We start from the raw sequence: 18,008 nt of genomic DNA on the forward strand, positions 1-18,008 counted from the left end.
TGCTGTTTTATAGTTTTTTTTGTTTTCAGAGTATAAGCTTTGTACTTCTTTCGTTAAATTTATTCCTATGTATTTTTTTATGCTATTGTGAATGGAATTATTTCCTTAATTTCATTTTGTTTGTTCATTGCAAGTGTTTAGACATCCATTTAATTTTTGTATATTCATCTTGTATCCTGCAACCCTACAGAACTTACATATTAGTTCTAATGGGTTTTTTAGTGGATTTTTAGCATTTTCTATGTACAAGATCATGGTATCTGTGAATAGAGTTTAACTAACTTCTTCCTTAATCTATCTGGAATGCTTTTTCTTCTTTTTCTTGCCTAACCACCTTGGCTGGAATAGATGTTCAGTAGAAGAGTCAAGAACAGACCTCCTTATGCTCCTCCTGACCTTAGGGGCAAAGCATCCAGTCTTTCACCATTAAGTATGATGTGAGCTATGGGTTTATCATAGGTTCCCTTTAGAGCGATTACATTTTTAGTAACTACTAAGCCACCCTTTTTAATTGTCCTGAGAGTTCTTTTTTTTAATCCCTTAAACCAGTCTTACTGTTTCCTTTGTAGTGAACAATCTTAATCTTTTTTCCTGTCATTCAGACCATTCAGGAGGATCTGAGCTACTGTATGGTGTTTCCCCGAAAATAAGACCTAACCAGACAATCAACTCTAATGCATATTTTGGAGCAAAAATTAATATAAGACCCGGTCTTGTTTTACTATGAGACCAGGTCTTATTTTGCTATAATATAAAACCGGGTATATAATATAATATAGTATAATACCAGGTCTATAATATAATGTAATATAATGTAATGTAATTAATAATATAATATAATAAAATACTGGGTCGTACATTAATTTTTGCTCCAAAAGACGCAGTAGAGCTGATTGTTCGGCTAGATCTTATTTTCGGGGAAACGCGGTATTAGGCTATGCCTAATGGAGAATTATCTAGCATGGCCCTTGACTTATACCAGTCCACAACACAATGAGTAAGTACGATTTTTGTTGCAAAATCAAAGAAAAGACTACAGAAATTCAAATTGATTTATTGAGTAATGATGTTAATCTGACTCATAAGGTAACTGCTATTTAGCACTGTATAGCACTGATGTATTTGATAAAATGAGACTGACTTTAACAACACATTTGATAATACTAATACAACAATAATGTACAATCTTACCCCTTTAATCAACATAGTATTGGAAGTCTTAGCCAGAGTAGGCAAGAAAAAGGAATAAAAGGCATCCAAATTGGAAAAGAAGAAAAACTGTTACTATTTGCCGATGATATATTATACAGTTGCCCCTTGACCAACATGGGGGTTAGGGGTACCCACACAGTTGTAAACCAGCATATAATGTTTAACTACACTTGGTATCCACAGGGGATTGGTTTCAGGACCCCCCATAGATACCAAAATCCATGGATGTTCGAGTCTCCTATATAAAATGGTGTAGATCAGTGCATACATTTGGGCCTCTGCATACGAGGTCTGACAATTAAGTTCGCGAACGCATCCTAGAAAAAGTGCTGCATACCTCAATGCTGAATATCACTATGATCACCTTCGAAGTACTCCCCTTGGGAAGCTCTGCACTGACACCAGTGCCTAGTCCACCCTTCAAAGCAATTCTGGAACTCTTTTTCTGTGATGGCCATTAGAGCTGTCATCATATTACCCATAATGTTCTGAATGTCATCAAAATATCTTCCTTTCAATATTTATTTTATCTCGGGTAAAGAAGGATGTCATTGGGGGCTAGATCAGGTGAATAGGGAGGGTGTTCCAATACAGTGATTTGTTTACTGGCTAAAAACTCCCTCACAGACAGTGCTGTGTGAGCTGGTGCATTGTCATGATGCAAGAGCCATGAATTGTTGGTGAAAAGTTCAGGTCGTCTAACTTTTTCACGCAGCCTTTTCAGCACTTCCAAATAGTAAACTTGGTTCCTGTTTGTCCAGTTGGTACAAATTCATAATGAATAATCCGTTTGATATCACAAAAAGTTTAGCAACATCGTTGCAACAAGGTTGTGAACTTAATTGTCCGACATCATATAATGGGGAGAGGACAGTCTCTTCAATGCTGTGTTTTCCCGAAAATAAGACCTAACTGGAAAATAAGCCCTGGCATGATTTTTCAGGATGCTCAGAATGTAAAATAAGCCCTAATGTATCTTTTGGAGCAAAAATTAATATAAAACCCAGTCTTATTTTCAGGGAAATATGGGAGGGCTTATTTTATATTACAAGCATCCTGAAAAATAATGCGAGGGCTTATTTTCTGGTTAAGTCTTATTTTCAGGGAAACACAGTAAATGGTGTCAGGAAAACTGGACAGCCACATGCAAAAGAATGAAACTAGACCACTATCTTACACCATATACAAATAACTAAAATGGATTAAAGACTTGAACATAAGACCTGAAACCATAAACCTCCTAAAAGAAAACATGAGCAATAATGTCCTTGACATAGGTCTTGGCTATGATTTTTTTTAAATGGACTGTTTTTCTTTGGGGGGGGGGGGGTGCGGGGGGAATACTGGGGAACAGTGTGCTTCCCCAGGGCCCATCAGCTCCAAGTTGTTGTCCTTCAGTGTAGTTGTGGAGGGTGCAGCTCAGCTCCAAGTCAGTCCAGTTGCCATTTTCAATCTTAGTTGCAGGGGTACAGCCCACCATCCCATGCGGGAATTGAACTGGCAACCCTGTTGTTCAGAGCTCGTGCTCTAACCAACTGAGCCATCCAGCCACCCTGATTTTTTGAATCTGACACTAAAAGCAAAAATAAACACGTGGGACTGCATCATCCTAAAAAGCTTTGGCACAGAAAAGGAAATCGACAAAATAAAAAGCAACTTAATGAGTGGGAGAAAATATTTGCAAATTATGTACCTGATAAGAGGCTAATATCTAAAATATATAAAGAACTCATATAATAACAAACAAAAAAAACTCTTATTAAGAAGTGGGCAAAAGATCTAAATAGACATTTTTCCAAAGAAGACATACAGATGACCAAAAGGTACATGAAATGATGCCCAACATTATCAGTCATCAGGGAAATGCAAATCAAAACCAGTATGAGATAGGCATTCTAACAGGTATAGAATGATATTATCAAAAAGACAAGAAATAACAAGTGTTAGTGAGGATGTGGAGAAAAGGAAGCCCTTATGCTCCGTTGATGGGAATGTAAACTGGTGCAGCCACAATGGAAAACAGGGTGGAGGTTTCTCAAAAAATTAAGACTAGATCCACCATATGACCCAGCAGTTCCACTCCCGGGTATTTATCCAAGGAAAACTAATACATGTGTTCACTGCAGTATTATTTCCAGTAGCCAAGATAGGGAAACAACCTACTTGCCCAACAAGAAATTTGGCCAACCATGAATGAAATGTACCAACTACTGATTAACCTGGTCCTGTGTTAGTGTCCAAGGTAAACCGGGAGTAACTTGTACTAGCTTGTCAGCGTTATTTCATAGAAAATGTGAAGACTAATGGTTTGCACCTGGTTTCTGTCACGCTGTCCTGCTTCTGCTGTTGAGCCTGGTCATGATTTTGTCTGTGTGATCAGAGAGGTGTAAAAGGACCCTCCTTGGAGCTCCCCTGCAACCAAGGTGTCTCCACTGCACCTTGGTGGTTCACAGTTGAAATGTATCCTGAGCTACAGAGATGGGATCCCGGGGGCTGTGCCTAGACATTGTGCGGCCCTCGAATGTTCCCTGTGCTTTCCTTATCCTTACATGCCGTGACCTCTACCATTATTAATGCCTGCGTGGGTACATCCTGTGTAGCCTCAAGCATCCCACTTATATGACCGTGTGTGATTGCTGCACGTGCCATCTCATTTGGACAAAACAGAGTGAGGTGCGACTGTTTTGTTTGCTCTCAGAGATGGCCAGCTCGAGGACATTTATTCAGCCAACAGTGCTTATTCAGCTTATGTACATCACAGAGAAATGTCCTTCCCTTGCATTACAAAACTGTAATTCTTTTGTTCCCTGATGAATGATCATGATTGCACTTGTTATGGAATAATCTTTTTACATTACAAAAGAAATCTTACGATTTTACCTTCAAGTTCACAATACATCCAAGAATTTCAGCATTAAGGACTTACCAACATTCTCCAGTAGAAAAGTTTTGACTGCTGTAATTGGGTTCCAACATTCTGTCAAAATTAGGAATGAAATTCAGTTACAAAATGGAATGAGGTGTATTTACATGTAAATGCTGTATTGTACAAATGAAACTAGAATGACAATCCATGCTACCGACACCATATCCTACTTTGTACATAACAAAACTCTAAGAATGTTTTCTTCAGGTAGTACAGATCCTACATTGCAAGAATGTTTGCCTAAGATTTCATAGATAATTGTGACTCCCGTGAAATGTGGCAGTCATAGGAGTTCTTATGTTTTCAGTATAAAAGGCACCAGCAGTGTACCATAATAGGTTTTTTCTTTTTAATGTTATGCTACTTCACCACTTTATTCCATGCAGTTTTAGCATAGACATGTGTACTCTAAAATCCAACCCCCTCCAAAAAAAAAAATTAAAACCCTTTCAGAATAACAAAAAGTCTTATCTTTAATCCCTCTTCTTGGGAATATTGAAAATATTACATGTTACTTCCTTGTATCTGAGTTCTGGCTCTGATTTTTACAGGGGAAACAAGGTAAACACATATTATATGGCTGCAGTGAACTTTTTAATGCTACACAGTTCATAAAACAGGTACGGTACCTTTTAGTTTGGTTCTGTTATAATAACGTAAGTTGCTGTTGATAGTTTTCAAAAAAGAGCAAGAGAATCATTATATTCATCTGAACCAGCTGAAACCATAGACCTATAAGAATGAGGTTTTGCCATGGACAACTATAAATAAACTATAAACTGTGATAAGTAACATTTTTAGTATTCCAAATCCATGAAAAGGTAAGTTCAGAAAATTTAAAATTCGAGTAATGTATGTAATTAGGCAAAATTCAGTTCAGCTTTCCTAACTTCTGAACATACTGTCACATTCCTGACTTTTCCAAGCATATCACAAATTTGGCTGAGAAACAAAAGTAACTTTCTTGGGTGGTTACTACCAGATGGGCTCAGGTAATACAGTGGAATGACATTCACCTTGAAAGTTAATGACAGCGGTAGTTGAGGTGTACAGTCTCTACATTCTCTTAGTATTGTTCCCCCCCCACCCCCCCGAAGTCCTCAGTAATTACATTAATTGCATTAACTTTAGCTCTTTCAGGCTCTGTCTACCTGGGATGCTCAGTGGGCTGACTAGTAATGTCCTCTCACCTTTGCCTTGGCTGCCACAAAAATCATAACCACCCTGTATTCATTTGTAGCAACTCTTCCTAGTATTTTCCAGCACAACTTTTACCCCCATTATGTGGTTCTTGTACTTTTTTACCACAATGTAGTGGCCTCATGGTATTGTGAGAATTTCAGATATACAGAAAAGCTGAAGAGAATTTGCAGTGAACACGTGTATACTCCAATTAACATTTCACTGTACTTGACAAGATACCTACCCATCTACCACTGTTCATTCGTTTCATCAGTCCAACTTTTTATTTAAGTAAATTATAGATATCAGTATATTTCCCCCTTAATACTTCAGTACCAGTATCATTACCTAGAGTTCACTGGTTACTATCCTTTGGAGATAAAATTTACAACAGTGAAATCACAAATCTTAAATATACTTTCCTGCATTTTGCCAGATGTATTCACCTGAGTAACCCAAACCTCTAACAAGACATAGAACCATCACACCACGGAGTTCTTTTAGGGTCTTCCCGAGTCCATCCCTGCCCAAAATAACTGTCTTTATGTTTTTCTACCATAGATTAGTTTTGCCTGTTCTGGAATATCATGTAAACGGGATCCTTTTGCTTGGTTAGGTTAACTATAGGATTCTCAATTTTGTTAATCTTTTTTTAATGAACCAGATGTTGTTTATGCTAATTTTCTCTGTGTTTATTTTCTACTAATTGGTTTGTACTCTTTATTGTTTTCTTTGTTTTGATTACTTGGGTTTACTTTGTTCTTTTCCTAGCTTAAGTTGGAATATTAAGTCAATACATTTAGTTTTTCTTTTCTAAAATAAGCTTTTAAAGCTATAAAATTAAAACTCTTGCCAAACACTGCTTTAGTTGCAGTCCACAAATGTTGATATATTATATTTTCATAATCATTGTTTGAAATATTTTTAATTTACTTAGTGGTTTATTCGTTAGCCCATGTATAATTTAGAGATCTGTTGTTGTTTTCAAGTGTTTGTGGGTTTTCTAGTTAGCTTATTCTTCCTGGTTTCTAATTTAATTCCCTTGTGGTCAGAGAATATTCTCCACATAATTTCAGTGTTTCAAAATTTAAATTCCTTTTATGGCCAATCATATGGTCTGTTTTGCTAGGCACTCCATGTGCCCATAATACAGAATGTGCATTTTGCAGAAGTTGGAGGATTCTAATAATATCAATTTGGTCAAGGTAGTGATAGCATTAGTTAGATTCTCTATGTCATTATTGGGGGCGGGGGGAGTTCTAGGTCTATCAGGTACTGACAGACTGGTATTAAAATCTCCAACTGTGATTGTGGAACTGTCTCTTTAGTCCTGTCAGTTTCTGCTTTTTGTACTTTTAAGCTCTGTTATTAGGTACATAGATTTATATTGTGTATCTGCCTAAAGAATGGACCCTTTTGTCATTATGCTGTATTTTTCTACATATCTAGTAATGCTTTGTCTTGAAGTTTATTGTATCTGATATATTAATATAGTCACTCTTGCCTTCTTATGCTTACGGTTTGCATGTTGTATCTTTTCCATCTATTTACTTTCAACTTGTCTATTAATTTACATTTAAAGTGTTATCATCTTTGTAGGTAACATATAGTTGGACCTTTTTGAGTTTTTTTAGGACCATTTCAACAGTCTCTGCCTTTTAATTGGAGTCTGTTGGTCTATTAACATTTAATGTAATTATTTACATGATTGGATGTAGGTCTACCATTTTACTCTTTGCTTTCTGTTAGCCTCCTGTTTGGCATTCTGCTCCTCCTTTCCTGCTTTACTTTGTGTTATTGAACACCTTTTAGAACTCCATTTTAGTTCACCCACAGATTTTTTTTTTAGCTATATCTGAATTATTAATTTAGCAGTTGTTGTACAAATCACAATATATATATACATCTTAAACTGTTCATAGACTAGAATTAATGTTGTGCCACTTGAACTAAATGTAGAAATCTTGAAATTGTATAGACCTATTCTCTAAGCATTTATACTGTAATTATATGTTTTACAGCTATGTACATCGTTAATATTACTCTTATGAGTAAGACAGTGAATGATGTTATCATTTGTCCTTCAAATAAAGAGAAATAAATCTTTTGCATTTACACAGATAAGATTTCCCAGTACTTTTCATCCCTAGTTTGAATAGATTCTAATTTTTATCTGTTGACTGAAAAACTGTTTTTGGTATTCAATGTAACTCAGGTATGCTAACAGTGAGTTCTCTTAATTCTCTTTTATATGAAATGTCCTTATTTCACCTTCATTCTTAAATGGAAATTTTGCTGGGTAAAGAATTCTGAATTGACAGTTTTCAACATTTAAAGATTATTCTACAATCTTCTTTCTGATAGGAAGTCAGCAGTCATTCAGACTGATGTAACTTTATGATTAATATGTAATTTCTCTCTGGCTGCTTTCAAATTTTGTCTTTATCTTTGGTTTTAAGGAGTTTAATTATGATCTATCTTGTGTGACGTTTTGTGTATTTGTATTGTTTGGGGATCACTGCACTTCCAGAATCTATAAGTTTATACCTTTACCAAATTTAGAAATTTTTGGCTGTTATTTCTTCATATATTTTATGCCCAATTTTCTCTCTCCTCCCCTTTTGGGATCCCATTTACATATATGTTCCACTTTTTATATTGTCCCACGGATCCTGTTCATGAGAGTGTACAATTTAAGCTTCTCTGTCCTCAGATTCACTAAGTCTTTAATCTGTTACCACCCCTTCTCCTGTTTGAATAGTATTTACCAGTTATGAAATTATCATTTGAGTTTTTTTATATAATTATTATTTCTCTGCTGAGATTTATCTTTTCATGGTAAGCATATTTTCTATTATCTCGTTGAGGATAGTTGTGAGAGCTGCTTTTAAACCCTTGTCTCTTAATTACAGCATTTGATCATCTCACTGTCATTCTCCATTGTCTTTATCCTTAGAGAACAGGTCACATTTTCCTGTTTCTTCACATATTGACTAATTTTAAACTCTCTTTAATATTGTGAATGTTTTAGAGACCGAATTCTATTTCTCTAAAGAATGTTGAATTGTGGTTTTATCAGGCAATTAACTTGGTTAGAATCAAATTTCAAATTCTGTCTCTTGGGCAGCAGCTCAGCTCTCACTTCTTAATCTCCTTCATTCACAAGTGGTTCAGAATTTCACTATAGATTTAGGAAAAAGTCAGTAAACGGAGTTTAGGACTCCCTCACCCTGGCTCTGCCCTTTCCAGGATTCCCCCCTCACTCCTCTGGTTCTTCAGACCAGAGAGACTGAGTTTTCTCTCAGAGCTTTAGCTGCCAGTGTAGCACCGCGATGGCCTGCAGCGCAGCCAGCGCCAGTCCTTCCAGAGGCTGATTGTCTCCTACAACCCACCTGCTTTCAGTTGCCTTCAGGTAGTTGGTTTTGTATTGGTCTCAAGCTTATAATTGCTGTCTCTGGAGAACTGGTCCAGCAGGAGCTTACCCAGCCTTCCAAAATTGAAAACCTTTTCCTTTTAATGACCTTTTAGAAACATAAAATTAAAATATATGGAGAAGTAAACTGTTAGCAGTGAAGTCCCACGGGACATTTTTCTTCACATTTTCATACTGAGTTATTACTACTATATATTGCTGTGTATAATGCACACTTTTCCCCTAAAATATGTGAGGGGAAAATAAGAATGTGCATTATACATGGGTAGTATTAATTCCATTTCCCTGAAAGTTTAGGCCAAAAACGTAGGTGTATATTATACACTGCAAAATATGGTAATTCATTCTCAGGGTTTTTGTTTTCCATTAGTTTAATTTGTACCCATTATGTTTTACACATTTTTTGCCATCACTGTTTATTGCTGCAGGCTATTAAAATATCTGCAAATCTTAAACATTTGAGTTAATGGTAAACATGAGTAGAAATTTATTATTCTTCTAGAAATGCAGTGAATGAAATAGGAAGCCTAAATTTTACCATGATGAATGTGCATTTTTAAGGTGTTTACAAATACATTTGAATGCATGTTTCTCTTACAATTAATGAAAAGCTATATTTATGATTTTGTTTTGTTTTAGCTGTCACAACTTGGACAAAAGTAATACAGAAGAATAACATGACAATCTGCTTGTAACTTTGATAAATGTAAAAAGTCCAAAGAGCCAGATGTTTTCATCTCTATATCAATGTCCTAACAGTGAAACTTAGTTATTTGTTAATTTTTAAGGAAATTCTATACCTAATATAATGTATACTGATTAAAAGAATAAAGCATTTCAGAAATAAATTTTTAACATTGTACATTCTCTCTCCTGTTATGTTTGACAAATAGGAAAGACCTCTGGAAGGAAAGAAAGCTCTGTCTGACTAATGTTGAAATATTAATATATTAATAACTAATGTTATTGAAGCTAGTGAAAATTTAAGACTATAACACACAAATATTACTTGATTGGTTCATGAATCTCCTACTTGTATGCATTTTGATTGTAAAATCACCTTCCCAGGTTGCCCCTAGATTTTAAATGGAGATTTTTAAAGCTACTTTAATGTCTCTTCTTCCTCTAGCACACCTATGCATATTTTATCACAGAATCCTTCCTTTGTATAATGGCAGCAAACACTAACAACATCTAGAATGGACATATACAAAATATTTATCCCATGAAGTTCCAAATAATACGTAAAAGTAAGTGTTCAATTTGGTTCCAACATACCTGGTATGCAGTACCAAGAAGGAATATTAATCATATAACTCAAGGCAGCCATAAGATAAAAGCAAGCCAATTGTTCCACAGGAAAAAAAAAACACGTTCCTATTATAAAAGCCAGAGAACTTTTCCTCCTGATGAACCTCATCAAGAGGAATCTGTAACGTTACAGACAACATCCTGATAATAGATAAAACAACAAGAGTCACAGAACTGTTTTTTTTCCTGCATCCCCAGCCCCCATGAGTCAGTGCCATCATACCAAAGCAAAGGTCAAGAAAAATGATTTGTTGGGTAGTGGCTAATCTCACTTGGTCCTGGGATATAATTTAAAGTACATTTGCATTGCTATAACAAATTACCATAGACCAGGGAGCTTCAACAACAAACATATTTCTCACAGTTCTGGAAGCTGGGAAGTCCAGGATCTGAGTGCCAGGGGATCCAGTGTCTGGAGAGGACCCTCTTCCTGGTTTGCATACGGACATCTTGCATTTTCACATGGTGGAGAGAGAGTGTGAAAGAGAGCCTGCACTCTGGTCCCTCTATCCCCTTTTAAGGGCACTAATCCCTTCATGGGAGCTCCACCCCATGACCTCATCCAAACCCACACATCCCAAAGCACCCACCTCCAAATACCATTGCATCAGGCTTTGGGGCTTCAACATAGGAATTTGCGGAGGACACAATGAGTCAGGCCATAGGACCACATTAAAGATTAAAGACAAAGAATCTGTCCAAGTGGAGAGAATACTGTGCAGAGATGAGGCTAATCAAGGTGAGAAGCTAGAGGGGCCCCACACCGGGCTCCCCAGCCCAGGACACCAGTGCCAGGAAGGAGAGCCCCTAAAACATCTGGCTGTGAACACCAGAGGGGATTGTGTCTGAGTGAGGCGGGTGTAAACCTAGGTGGTGCAGGTCTTAAAGGGCCACACACAGACTCACAGACCCTTGCTCTGGGCTCCAGCACAAAGGCAGCAGCTCAAAAACTGGCAGGCCCTCAGTGTGCCCTGTACCTCTTACTAAGCTACCCCAAGCCCAGCACAAGCGGCAACCACTCAACTTGTAACTCCCATCAGGTAGCCCTAAGCCAGGCACAAGCAGCAGCCAGTCTTGGCTTGGAAAGTAGCCTCAACTAAGCAGCCACGGACTCTGGCCTCAGTTCACATTGTCATGATCACCAAAGGGTCCCAATGCTTGCAGCAGCCAGCCTCAATTTGCAGAATAGATTCTCCCAAATTACTCCAAGCCCAGTATAAGTGGCAGTTAACCACAGATCACTTTGTAGTTCCTACCACATGGCCCTAAGCCGAGCACAAATGGTAGCTGAATTTGACCTGCACCAAAGCCCCTCCCAAGAGGCCCCAGAACCAGCACATCTGGTGGCCAGCTTCAGACCACACCAGAGCACCACCCAAACAGCTCCACAAATGACACACCCAAAGGGTGGACTCAGCTAGCACTAGAGCCCCACTAAAGCTACTTCTGCACAACAGCTCGTCTGCTATAATCACAGCAAGCCCTCGTAGCCTGTCAGCGTGAGGCTCAATCCGACCTACTAATGTAACAGCAATCAAGGCTCAACTACAACAGTGGGCACATAAAACCCACACAAGGAATATCCCTGGAGCACACAGCTCAGGTGACCAGGGAGACTGCACCACTGAGCCCCACAGAGCATCAACTACATAAGGCCACTCTGCCAAGTCTGGGAGACATAGCAGATCTACCTAATACGTAGAAACAAACACAGGGAGGCAGACAAAATGAGGAGACAAACATATCCCAAATAAAAGAACAGGACAAAACTCCAGGAAAAAAACTAGACAAAATAGAGACAAGCAATCTACCAGACACAGAGTTCAAAACACTGGTTATAAAGGATGCTCATTGAACTTAAGAGTAGATGAACTGAGTGAGAACTTCAACAAAGAGATAGGAAACATAAAAAATGTAGGCAGCAAACATAAGTCATAAATGAAGGTTACCTGAAGCAGCAGATTAAATCAGCAATGTGGAAGACAAGCTAACCCAGTCAGAACAGCAAAAAGAAAAAAGAATTTAAAAAAAAAAAACGAGGATAATTTAGGGGTCTCTGGGATAACATCAAGCATAACAACATTCACATCATAGGGGTGCCAGAAGGAGAAAAGAAAGCAAGTGATTGAGAACCTATTTGAAAAAATGACAGAAAACGTCCCTAACCTAGCAAAGGAAATAGACATACAAGCCCAGGAAGTGCAGAATCCCAAACAAGATGAACCCAAAGTGACCCACACCAAGACACTCCATAATTAAAATACCAAAGATTAAAGACAAAGAATCTTAAAAGCAGCAAGAGAATAACAACTTGTTACCTACAAGGGAGGTAACAAGTTGGTATTCTCTTGCGGGAATAAGACTGTCAGCTGATATCTGAACAGAAACTTTGCAGGCCAGAGGGATTGACACAAAATATTCAAAGTGATGAAAAGCCAGAACCTACAACCAAGATTACTCTACCCAGCAAAGCTATCATTTAGAATTGAAGGAGAGATAGAGTTTCCCAGACAAGAAAAAACTAAAGGAGCTTATTACCACTAAACCAGCATTATAAGAAATGTGAAAGAGACTTCTTTAAGGAGAAAAGGTCAAAATACAAATAAACTATAGGAATGAAAAAAATTCTCACTGTCAAAGACAAACACTTAATAAATACAGTGTATTGACCAACTATAAAGCTAGTAGAAAGGTTAAAAAACAAAAGTAGGAAGATCAAATGTAATTACAACAATAAATTAAGGGATACACACAAATACCCACAAAAGGAGTTTAAAATAATGACAAAAACATAAATGTGGAGGGGTGAGTAAATATTGTATTGATTTTAGAATGTGTTCAAATTTAAGTGACCATTAATTTAAAATATTTAAGACAGCTACAGTTTGGTATATATGAAGCACATGGTAACCACAAACCCAAAATCTATAAGACATATACAGGAATATAAGAATAAAGATGAAGGGATCCAAACAACACTACAGAAAGTCATCAACATACAAGAGAATAAGGAACAGCGGATTACAAAACTAACCAGAAAACAATTAAGAAAATGGCAATAACTACATATCTATCAATAATTCCTTTAAATGTAAATGGATTAGGGCTGGCCCAGTGGCTCAGGCGGTTGAAGCTCCGTGCTCCTAATTCCGAAGGCTGCCAGTTCAATTCCCACATAGGCCAGTGGACTCTCAACCACAAGGTTGAAAGTTCAACTCCTGCAAGGGATGGTGGGCTGCACCCCCTGCAACTAACAACAGCAACTGGACCTGGAGCTGAGCTGCGCCCTCCACAACTAAGACTGAAAGGACAACAACTTGACTTGGAAAAAAGTCCTGGAAGTACACACTGTTCCCCAATAAAGTCCTGTTCCTTTTCCCCAATAAAATCTTTAAAAAATAAATAAAATAAATAAATAAATGTAAATGGATTAAAATGCTCCAAACAAAAGACATAGGATGGGCCCCACTCACGGAGCTGCCACTGAGGATTCAGCAGCCCCCCCATGTTCAGCCTCTTTGCTTCCCAACACTCCATCCCCCCTGTCCACCTCTCACCATCACGTTCTATAGATTTCCACTGAGGAAAAGAAATCGAATGGTATGTCCGCTATCCAGAACCTCCACTCTTTCAACCCCTTTGCTGATGCAAGTAAGGGTGATGATCTTCCTCCTGCTGGCGCTGAAGATTACATCCATATAAGAATTCAACAGATGGACAACCAAGATGGCGCAGTAGGGAAACACTGTGTTTACCTCTTCCCACAACCACATCAAAATTACAACTAATCCACAAAACAACCATTATTGGTATTGCCTAAAATCAAGCTGGACTGAAGCCTTTCAACTAAGGATGTGCAGAAGAAGCCACCTCCAGTCTGGAAGGGGGAGCAGAGATGCTGAACGGGCTAGTCCCACACCTGCACATGACTATTAACACGTTGTGTATGGATCATGAGAATCTTCATTTTTTCTGAGCCATGCGTTAAGGACGGATAATGAGAATTCTCGTTTTTACTGTTGACTCTTTTTACTTTGCATATTTTATTGAATTATTTGTGTTAACCGGAACAGTGCACCAGTCCCACTAGGAGGGATTACTAACATCATAGGTGAGTAAATCCTAAAAAATTCCATAGAAAAATAATAAATGACATAGAAGCATTTACACTTTAAAGAGAAGAGTGCATTTTAAAGTAGTTTCTTTTAAAAACCTGCCGGAACAGAGGGGTATGAGGGATTTAAACCCCGCCGTACACAACGTGTTAAAGATCAGGAGGACTATTTTAGCTGTGGGGGTCCCCAATCTCTTGAAGGAGAGGGAGAGCCCAGCCCCACCCCAGCCCGGGGTCCCAGTGCAAAGGGAGAGAGGTCCCCATGATTTTTGGTTGTGAAAACCAGCAGAGATTGTAACTGAGTGAGACAGTGCAGCTGCACTCCCAGGCACTCCTCTTAAAGGGACCACGCAGACTTACCCACCAATGGAATCTCTCCCTCTGAGCTCCAGCGATGGGGCAGCAGCTGGAAAGGTGGCAAAGACAAATGCTGGGAAATTGAGTTGTCTGGCTTGGGACAGGGGCTGGAGAAGCGGCTTTCTCCTGGACGGGGGGAGCTGGCAGAGACCATTGTTTCTTTGCTGAGCCCTCCCCCTGCTCAGCATGCGAACACAGGCAGCCGCCATTTCTGAGTTTCCACCATTAGTTCACCCCACCCCAGCAATTTGAGACCCAGCCTTGCCCAACTTTCGGGCACACCCAGGCTGCTTTCAGTGGTTTTTTTCATACAGACCGCCTGCCTTGGCTCAAGCTGCAGACTCCTAGGGTCTCTCAAAGGTTCACAGAACCCAGACAAGCAGCATCTGGCTTGAGCAGGTCCTGTACCTCTGGCTGAGCAGCCCTAAGCCAGTACTAGCAGCAGCCAGCTTTGGTTCATGGCTTGGCCTCTCAAGGTGCTTCCAAGCACAGCATGGGCGGCAGCCATCTGTGGATTTCTTTCTGGGTTCTGCCGGGTGGCCCCGGGTGGGGCATGGGCTGTGGCTGAAGTAGACCTACAGCAGATCCCCTCCAAAAACAAGCTGGCGCATCACCTAGCTGTCTCCAAGTACGACACACCCAAGGGGAGGATTGGGCAGGCACCAGAGTCCTGCTGAGGCAAATCCTGCTCTATAGGATCAGCCCCTGCACAACAACTCTTCCACTATAGTCAAGGCCAGTCCTTACAACCAGTGAGCCCAAGGGTCAGTCCCTCACACTGATGTGCAAACATCAACCAAGGCTCAACTACAAGAGTTGGACACACAAAACCCACACAAGGGATGTTCCTGGAGCGCATGGCTCAGGTGACCAGAAAGACTGCACCACTGAACCTCACAGCACAGCTACTACATAAGGTCACTCTACTAAGACCGGGAGACATAACAGCTCTACCTAATACATAGAAACAATCACAGGGAGGCAGCCAAAATGGGAGACAAAGAAACATGTCACAAATAAAAGAACAGAACAAAACTCCAGAAAAAGAGCTAAGTGAAACAGAGATAAGCAATCTATCAGACCCAGAGTTCCAAACACTGGTTATAGAATGCTCAGTGATCTCAGGGAGAACTTCAACAGAGAGATAGGAAGCATAAAAATGGATATGAAAACCATAAAAAAGAACCAGTCAGAAATAAAGATATAATAACAGAAATGAAGAATATATTACAGGAAATCAACAGTAGATTAGATGAAGCAGAGGATCCAACCAGCAATGTAGAAGATAAAGTAGCAGATAACACCCAACCAGAACAGCAAAAAGGAGAAAAAGATGCAAAAAATTGAGGAAAGTTTAAGTGGACTCCAGGACAATATCAAGCATACCAACATTCACATTATAGGGTACCAGAAGGAGAAGAAAGAGAGAGCAAGGAATTGAAACCCTATTTGAAGAAATATGACCAAAAACTTCCCTAACCTGGTGAAGGAAATAGACATACAAGCCCAGAAAGCACTGAGAGTCCCAAACAAGACAAATCCAAAGAGGCCAATAATTAAATTAAAATACCAAAGGTTAAATACAAAGAGAAAATCTTAAAAGCAGCAAGAGAAAAGCAGTTAGTTACCTACAAGGGAGCTCCCATAAGACTGTCAGTTGGTTTCTCAACAGAAACTTTGCAGGCAAGAAGGGAGTGGCAGGAAATATTCCAAGTGATGAAAAGCAATGACATACAACCAAGACTGCTCTACCTAGCAAGGCTGTCATTTAGAATTGAAGGACAAATAAGGAGCTTCCCAGAAAAGAAAAAGCTGAAGGAGTTCATCACCACCAAACCCATATTACAAGGAATCTTAGAGGGACTTCTTTAAGATGGGAGGGGGGTTAAGGATGGGTGAAAGGGGAAGGGATTAAGAAGTACAATTTGGTTGTTATACAGAAGTCATGGGGATGTAGGGTATAACATAAGGAATATAGTCAGTAATGTCATAACTACGTATGGTGCCAGATAGGTACTAGATCTATCAGGGTGATAGATGGGAATGGGGTTGGGGGCAGGGTGAAAAAGGTAAAGGCATTAAGAAATACAAATTGGTAGTTAATACAGTATAGGGAATATAATCAACAATGTTGTAAAGATCATGTAAGGTGCCAGATGGGCACTGGACTTACACGTCATAGACTGTAGATGCCTGACCACTGTGCTGTACACCTGAAGCTGAAGTAGAATAACATTGAATGTCAACTCTAACTAAATATATACGTATATATAGTCATGGGATGTAAAGTACAACATAGGGAAGATAGTGGATGGTATTGTAACAGATATATAAGATGTCAGAGAGATAGTAGCTTGAGGGGGTGGGTTGTCACTTTATGAGGGGTTTGAATGTCTAACTATTATGTTGCTTTGTACACCTGAAACTAATTTAAAAAAGAAAAAAAAGAACAAAAATTCAGCAGAGAAAGAGCAGGAAGACCCTTACTACTGTCCAACGGATCACTGATAATTTTGATAAAAAGGAACTAGTAAAAGCATTTAAGAAGAAATTTACCTGCAATGGTACTGTAATTGAGCATCCATAATATGGAGAAGTAATTCAGCTTCAGGGTGACCAGTGCAAGAACATATGCCAGTTCTTCATAAAGACTGGACTGGCCAAGGACAACCAACTGAAGGTTCATGGTTTTTAAGTGCTTTTGGCTCACTGAAGCTTAAGTAAGGATTTCCTTGCAATGAGTAGAATTTCCCTTCTGTCCCTTGTCACAAATTTAAAAATCTCATAGCTTGTAAATATAACCATTTGGGGTCCACTTTTAACTTGAATTAGTGTTTAACTCCCTCATGCAATAAACTGAAAAGAGCCATGCTGTCTAGTCTTGAAGTCCCTCACTTAAATAGGTCAAGTAGTAGGCCCCTGGCAGTGTCCAGCCTGAAACAAAGTAACAATGTGATGTTTCAGCCAAGCCCAGAGCCCCAAGATCAGAGACAGCTATATCTGGTGAGAAGCTCCTTGGCTCTCCCTCTACAGTGTTCCCTGCCCTAAGAGAATGTCACCACCTGAACAGCCTTCTGTGAAGCTGAGAGGAAAGAGGATGGGGTCTCCGGTAAGGCAGCAACCGCAGCTGTACCACTAGAGGGAGTCTTTGGTGGTCATAGATCCCTTGGTGTCTCCTACCTGACCTGGTGGGCAGAGCTTAAAGCAGCCACCTTCCCTCCAGTGAGGTGATAGGACATCTGGCTTGCCACCAAGGTCTTTTGGACCAGTCATATCCTAGCTAATCATTGTCCAAACACCAGAATGTGAGGCCAACTTTCTATCAGAGTTGAACTTTTGACAGGGGAATACATTTCAAACTGGTAGGTCAGTCATGTAGCTAGCGGTAGAGCTTGCAACTTACTAGCAACAGCTGCCCAATGCTATGTGAAATAAACTGATGTGGAGTTGTTGGTTTTTTTCCCCTTTAGTTT

General features: G+C 39.2%; 1 protein-coding gene and 1 pseudogene across 1 annotated transcript in view; both read left to right on the top strand.

Moving 5' to 3' along the window:
• The window catches only part of SCFD1 (sec1 family domain containing 1), a 96,658-nt gene extending 87,043 nt beyond the window's left edge, over positions 1-9,615 (top strand). The window contains exons 24-25 of the mRNA XM_019754524.2: positions 4,690-4,758; positions 9,393-9,615. Of these exons, the coding sequence (XP_019610083.2) occupies positions 4,690-4,758; positions 9,393-9,416 (93 nt within the window). The 3' untranslated portion in view covers positions 9,417-9,615. The remainder of the gene's footprint in view (positions 1-4,689; positions 4,759-9,392) is intronic.
• A 3,839-nt stretch (positions 9,616-13,454) lies between these two features.
• Positions 13,455-17,230, top strand: LOC141570621 (eukaryotic translation initiation factor 1-like; annotated as a pseudogene).
• The last annotated feature ends 778 nt before the right edge of the window (positions 17,231-18,008 follow it).

This window comes from Rhinolophus sinicus, linkage group LG03, assembly GCF_036562045.2.
Source record: "Rhinolophus sinicus isolate RSC01 linkage group LG03, ASM3656204v1, whole genome shotgun sequence".
NCBI classification, from domain to species: domain Eukaryota; kingdom Metazoa; phylum Chordata; class Mammalia; order Chiroptera; family Rhinolophidae; genus Rhinolophus; species Rhinolophus sinicus.